The sequence below is a fragment of the Buceros rhinoceros genome, unplaced genomic scaffold (genome assembly GCF_000710305.1).
Source record: "Buceros rhinoceros silvestris isolate BGI_N320 unplaced genomic scaffold, ASM71030v1 scaffold39668, whole genome shotgun sequence".
In the NCBI taxonomy this organism is placed as follows: Eukaryota; Metazoa; Chordata; class Aves; order Bucerotiformes; family Bucerotidae; genus Buceros; species Buceros rhinoceros.
The window spans coordinates 3,352-10,346 of NW_010428127.1; the positions used below are offsets into that span (position 1 = coordinate 3,352).

At 39.7% G+C, this 6,995-nt stretch overlaps 1 protein-coding gene across 1 annotated transcript in view; it reads right to left on the minus strand.

Moving 5' to 3' along the window:
• Nucleotides 1-275: 275 nt before the first annotated feature.
• The window catches only part of SEC24C (SEC24 family member C), a gene marked incomplete at its 5' end in the record, with an annotated part of 12,110 nt that continues 5,390 nt past the window's right edge, over nucleotides 276-6,995 (minus strand). The window contains 10 exons of the mRNA XM_010142160.1: nucleotides 276-614; nucleotides 1,043-1,132; nucleotides 1,543-1,734; nucleotides 2,382-2,561; nucleotides 2,932-3,050; nucleotides 3,840-3,978; nucleotides 4,448-4,593; nucleotides 4,881-4,977; nucleotides 5,368-5,538; nucleotides 5,978-6,094. Coding sequence (XP_010140462.1) covers nucleotides 474-614; nucleotides 1,043-1,132; nucleotides 1,543-1,734; nucleotides 2,382-2,561; nucleotides 2,932-3,050; nucleotides 3,840-3,978; nucleotides 4,448-4,593; nucleotides 4,881-4,977; nucleotides 5,368-5,538; nucleotides 5,978-6,094 — 1,392 coding nt within the window. The remainder of the gene's footprint in view (nucleotides 615-1,042; nucleotides 1,133-1,542; nucleotides 1,735-2,381; nucleotides 2,562-2,931; nucleotides 3,051-3,839; nucleotides 3,979-4,447; nucleotides 4,594-4,880; nucleotides 4,978-5,367; nucleotides 5,539-5,977; nucleotides 6,095-6,995) is intronic.

The following is a 6,995-nucleotide window of genomic DNA, read 5'->3' on the forward strand; positions in this document are numbered from 1 at the left end:
CACCTGGCCTGCCTCTTGTCCTCCTCACCTGCACATCCTCTTCACACCTGGAGCATGCATACACGCCCGTACAAACACACAGCAACTACCAGAAGTTTTGAAGAGTTATCGCTTTTTCACCCAATGTTGAATCATGTACAGTGAACTGAAAAAAACCCTACATTCATTACGACAGGATTAGCGAGCATGAAGTGGGGGGGGTGAACTCCTGCCAAGCACAGGAGACAATTTAGATGCAAGTAAAAGCCCTGGTATCAAAGGCCTTTTTTTTTTTAAGCCCTCACCAGGAAAATTTTTCATCTCTCATATGGGTCTGGGAGAGGTTGAAAGCATTTCTGCTTATGCAATGTGTATTAAAAATTATGGAATTGTACAGATTTCTATGCTGTCCTTTTTGAGGGCGCTGAGCCTTCTGATTAGGTCATTAGTGGAGACTGAAATGTCACTGCTGAGTTCCAGCACCACTCCCTCCTCTAGCTCAGTAGCTGCCGAATCTCCTTGTGCATGTGACACAGGAAGTCCACATACGAAGCACCCCCACTCAGGCTCTTGTCCTCCACTAGAAAGTGTTTGAACAGCATTTCCAGCTTATCTTCTTGCTTCACAATTATTAACTACAAAAAACCAAAACAAGAACAAAAACAACAGTGAGTAGTTAGCAGTATTGATGTTCTTGGAAAAAAGTGCAAAAACCTAAATAGCTCAAAACCCCAAAGCTAGATAACCAGAATCACAGCATAGCTTATATGCCTTGACTTCTGTAACTAAGCTGGGTTAACTCTCAACCCTTTCTAAACACAAGGAAAACACCATGTACGTGGTTTGTGCAGTAGTATATTATAATAGTTCTGAAACTAATTTTTTTCAAATCTATGGTAAGCACAGAACTCCAAAACTAGTAAGAAAATTTTTTTCAGCTCCTTGAAAACTTTGTTTGAATCACATTTATGAGATCAGGAAGAATAAGTTTAGCATTACAGTATTACTGCTCTGTGAAAAGGGAAGGGGATTTAAAGCAGTGAATGCAGAACAACATTTTTACCTTCATGTAGCGGGATCTCTGTGCTTGAAGCATGTCAATAATAGATCGTACTTTCTTTGAGAAAGAGTTTTCCAAGACAGGCAGGGTACTCTGGAATGCAAGATATCCAATTCCTGTTAGTCACGTGAATTTGAGCAACATTAAACAAAACTCAGCAGTTTTGGGTATTACATAAGGGTAGAGATATATCTACTCTCACTAACACACAATCTCTGACCTCAACTAGCTAAAAGTGAATGTGGTATCAGAAGTAAAGGTCAATTATTCATTCCATTTACATATGGACTGTTCTCCTCTCTGCCAGTGGAGATAAAGCTTGTCAAACAAAGCTAGTCAAAAGTATGCCCAGACTAAGGACACTTCCACTAGTTTCACACACCTGCACTTCTCTTGTTCCTAGTATGAAAAAATTAACACTATTTTCTCAACTTGTTTTCTCATCGTTTGAAGTTTTGGGTGACTATCACAGACTCTAGCTCCCACACTGCCATCCAGCTCACCAAGGTCTTGCTAATCTGACCGAAGGACGACACTCCAAAGAGGTTCTGGATCAGGCCTTGCTGCACGTTGACTCCCACCCATATGAAGATGTTAAGCCCATTCTCCAGCAGGTATATGTCACCCTTGGAGAGACGTTCCTCTGAGTTCCGGATTGCTGCTGGCAAGGAGTCACTGTCAACATCTGCTTTGGTCTGTTTTAGAGAGAAATAGAAAAAATAAATTCAAGGTTGTAAACAAAGAACATCTTATGATGTCCTGAAAATTTCTGCCACCAAGATACCAACGGTTTTCTCATTTCTAGGACTCCAAACACTGCAACAGCTATGGCTGAAGTATCACCTTCCTTAGCTTAGTTTTCTTACTGAACGTGACACAGAAGCAGATCAGAGTCTCTTGGTCAGCAAACGAGAACATAAGGCTTCTGTCAAATTACTCTTTAGTTCCAACATTGCCTCCTGCAGCAGGAACGTGATTAGCTGTTAGTGTTATCCCAGCAAGTATAGTACTGAAAAGTCAGAATACTACGAGGAGCTGCTCTTCAATGATGAAAATTACTATACAAAGTTACAAGAAGCTTTAGGGCTTTTAAGACTATGAAAAGGTCAAAAGTGTTGACATTGCCACTAAGTCATACGCTCACAGCTCAGGAAAAAAAGTCCTCCAGCAAATTCACGAGATGCATTAATGCATCTATCACTGAGTGGAATTAAATGAAGTATGCCAACAGATGGCAGATCCCAAATCCTTCTCAAATCGCTTTCCTGTGATAAAATACAAATTCCAGTCCCTACAATGAGTCAAGACTACAGCAAGTAGAAGAATATCTTGAATTACTCACCAGGGGCAAAAGCCTGGGATAAAAGAAAACATTTGTTTCTGCCACATCCATGGATGTGACTAACTGTCGAATATAGGCGCGGTCATCTGTCGTGACCTCCAGACCAGGCTGAAGGACATCACTCTTCAACACACAATTCAAGTACACAGGAAGCAGCTTCATGCATTCAGGGAGGATCAGCTACAAGTCAAAGCAGACAGAAGTTGGTCAGCTGCCTTGCTGAATAAGCTTGTGTTTGACAAAATGAGGTCGCATGAACCAACAAAGTGTGGTATAGCCATAAGGAGTGAAAACTGATAACCTAATTATATCATGGACTTGCAAAAACTTTTCCTTGGAGCAGGCAGTGCTTCCTGGGCTCCAGACAGATGTGCAAGGAGCCATTCTCAACGATATATAATTTTACTTGAAGTCTCTCTACTGCCCTGAGTCTTCTCTTTGCAAGTTGCTGCTGAGCAAAACAATTGACTTCAGGTAGGTTAAGTAGGAATAACTTTCATCACCTTTTAATACCTGAGCATGTGATTCAAGTGAAAGCATCAGAGTTTACCTGGCCAGCAGAAGAGGGACTAGCACAGTTCTTTCGATAGCAAGCTAGGATTTGGGCACACTGATTGATCAGTGCATCTCGTACAGTCTTTACTGGACTACTCAGAACTCCACGATATGCTGCACAGAAAGACAAAAGAGATAGACGGCTATCAACTAATTGCTTACGAACAGTAAAAAAACCGAACACTACTTCCACAAAGTAAATCTAGACAACTATTTATTAAAGTCTTTTTTCTCCTCCCCTTCAAACTTGTGGGAAAAAGATGATATATTCCTACTGAGGATTTGAAGAAGCTAATTTACCCTGTTTTACTATGTATCCTTCAACTCTCTATCTCCCATGTACTTTAAAATACATTTAGTCGTACTTGAAAGCATGGGTTACTATAAAAACTCCTTTTGTAGCCTGGCCATCTTTCTCTAAAGGACTGAAAATGGACTGTTTCTTATATTCTAATGGTGATAAATCTCTGCTGGATTTGTAGGCTTTTATTGCAAACTAGAAGGTATAAATACACTGCAACAAGCACGATATTTAATCCAGATCTATAAGCAAAGTCCACCATTTCCTATTCCCAGAGAAAAATTCTGGAACAGCTAAAGAACAAACTAAAGTGGTCAAAAAATAAATACAAGGATGAATTCTGACAGCTTTCAATACAAATCTCTATTAAAAAAAAATTAGACAATAATTTGCATGAAAGGATAAACCTACACCCTCTATCCGTACCTCTCATCCTAAGCAAAAATATCACCACAGCTTTATGCTCTTTCCCATAAATGACTGAAGTATCAGCATTGCCTCCCGACATTTGATGTTAAGAGAATAAACAGGTGTCATGGGTGACAACAGGTAACTGATCAGCAGTTAAAGGTTGCAATGCTTATTACCATATTTACCCTTACCATATTTAGCCAAGTAATTGATGAGCGTGTCTGTCTCACAGTTTCGATAGAGGTCAGCAAGCTGCGTGCAACAGTTTAAGGAGAGGTTGTGAATGCGAAGTCGCCGCTGTCCTGCACAACTTGTATATAATAAAGCACACTGTAGGAGACAAAAATGCCAGGATATAGAGAAATGAGGTCCTGCTACAATAAGAAAGGTGGGGTCTGAATACAATTCATTAAAAACCAGGACTCAGATATCTAAACAAATAAGATAATCAGGTAGCAGACTTCCATAATAAGCTAAAAGCATATGCTAAGAATCGGGGTCAATGAAAGATAACAAACAGCAATGTTAGCAGTTTGCATTAGGGGAACTGGTCTTGGAAAACAGACAGCAGGATGAAGCAGTCTGAGAACAACAATGCTGCAAGGTTAAGGGTATAGTAAGGGGCAGAAAGAAGGAACAAACAGTTCTTTGAAGGAACATCTAATAATTCAGGTTAGAGACTTCATTGTCTTCTGCGCCTGGCACTCTCCCCAGATGAGATTTGGTTCAGCCTTGACACAGTTTTGTTGACAATTCTGAACTGTTGACTCACTTTCTCCTAGAAAGCCTCTCCCCTCACCTGAAGGAGTGCACCACTGTCTTCACTCAGTTTGTCATCGTGCTTGAATTCCACTGTGATTGTTTTATCACAGTCCAAACCTGCCATCTCTACATCAGTTGTGTTGCTCATATAGAAAGCTCCAAAAAAGTCAGTTGCTCGAATACCTAAAATAGAAAAATCCCCAAATGAAACATGATTTTCAACAGAATAACAAGAGATCCAGCCTTTGGAGCCCTGAAAATCTTGTCATTGGTGACATAAAGTTATCTTGACAGATTTAAGCAAGGATTTTTGCTCAGTCTCAACAAAAGCCTTAGAATTTCAAAGGCTTGGTACACCTTTTTGCATAGCCTAGTCTCAAGACATTCTAAATTAGCGAAAAATCTGTTACTTCCCATATGACATGCTTGAAATGGTCAATTTATTACAATTCATTCATGCTAACACCCACCTGTGCTTGTGCGCACTCTCATAACAGCATCAAATCCCACTTCTTTCTGGACATCTCTTCTCAAGTCATTCAGGAACCTGTCCTGGTCTGTCTCCAGCTAGAAGACAAACACTAATTCAAGTTTCATACTCCCGTAAATCAGAGCTGCTCCATTAACCATAAAGTAATTTAAAAAACAGATCCTCTCTCCTGCAGTCTTACTCTAAAAATCAGTGATCATACAGGGCTCACTGCCCTGCTAATAAAATTTTGTGCTAAAAGGTAACAGCATAGCTTTTCTTGTTGACGATTTTGTTATTAATAGAGATATTTTGTGTAAAGACATAAAGGTAACAAAATAATTTTGGTGAAAAATTTGAAATTTAAGTAGCAATTTATTTCTGAAGAAGTACTTGTTCACTATGGTTCACACTATCAAAAAGAACCCTTAACTAAACAGTAACTCTTACTAGATCAAGGAGCAGTCTTAGGTCAATGTCACTCTTACCTGGAAATACGCATACTTATAAATGGAGCCTCCCGTCTGGTAAGTTACTACACCTAGTGTCGCCACATCCAAATATTGGTTTGGAAACAGGTACAGATCCACACAGCAGCCCTGGGCCACACAGTCTTTGGCCAAGTTGTTGTAAAAGCTTGTCTGTGGCTGAAACAAAGTCTAAGAAAGGAAGTCAGAGATGAGATCAGAAGTTTGCGGTAAGAAAAAGAAAGTGAGATCCAGTTTATAATCCCAGTCAATCAAGGAAATTAGGATCATATAAATTCTTCCTGACCAAGACTTTGAAGAACTCTTGAATATTACGAAAATTACTACACAGCTTGAAGTTCAGCACATTTACTTAAACCCAGCTATGGTATTTTATCCTGTATAAGAGTCTAGATCTACCTCTTCTTGTTCTCATACCAGATCTGTCCTTATGATGTCAAGTGTATACAGCCCTGCTTGAGAACAGAAAATAAAAGTGAAATGTTAAAAAGTATTAGCTGGGATTGTATTTTGTATTTCCTTGTAATTTTTTTTGATGTTGCCTTAGTTATTTTATCCAATAAAGAGACATATAGACCTGCTATGTAGGCATCATGCAAGTCATTATTACCTTCTCCTTATCTGTGTTGATCAGTTTCTTATCATCCCTATTCTTTAACTTCCCCGGGGCCTCTGCGATGGGTAGAGAAGTGTGGAAAATGAAGAGCTTGCCAGCACACTCAGCTGCCTGCAGGAAAGAGAATGCAATAGCCAGGTTAGAAACATGTATAAAAATTATAAGCAAAACAGTGATTCAGGAACAAGTATTCAAGCATTCTCATCACTTCAAGTCAGGAAGGCTCTCTGTCAGACACACAGGCTCAGTGATCACTTGGTTATCTCAGCGGTACTCAACACGGGGAGCACAGCTTACCGGTCAGTTACAGAAAAGCGAGTTTCAGTTCTGCTGGACCTGTGCTAGTTCCATGGCAGGGAGAAAAGGACTGGCTCCAGGTAAACACAGAGCAGTAAGCAGGACTCAGCTACAAAAGGTTTTGCACAAATATGCTAGACTGCTTTCTTCTTTGATTTGCAGCTACTGAGTTGTGGAAGAGAGTCCCAGAAGTGGCAAATGATTTTGTAGGCTGAGCTTCACGGATCATTAATTTTAAATCAATAATCTATGTCAAGACTAGGCAATGTTTAGTAGGTTATTTTCTCCACATGTAAACATTTAATTAGTAATTTACTTTATTTCTTGATTGAACAAGTGTAATGAAAACTGGATTTAAGAGAGACTTCTAAGGACTTCCATGACCGACAAAGGGAGCTATATGAACAGTTTTGGGTGGAATCATACAGGCAATGAATTCAATCAGTATTCACAAGTCAGAGTTAGTTTATGCAAGTAATTACCTGGATGAAGTACTGGAATGGAAGAACTTTAGGGAAGGTTTATTTGGCTAGCACATTGTTGCAGGCAACTTCAGAATGCATTCTCTCCTTTTGTTTAAGATTATACCAGAACTTCAAGCACAGGATTAGAAAGACACCATGTTACAGAAGTCCTCAGTGAGACATGACAAGACTTCAGCACTTGGGGTTTTTTTTTGGGGGGGGGGGGCGGGTGGGTTCTGTAACACACTAAA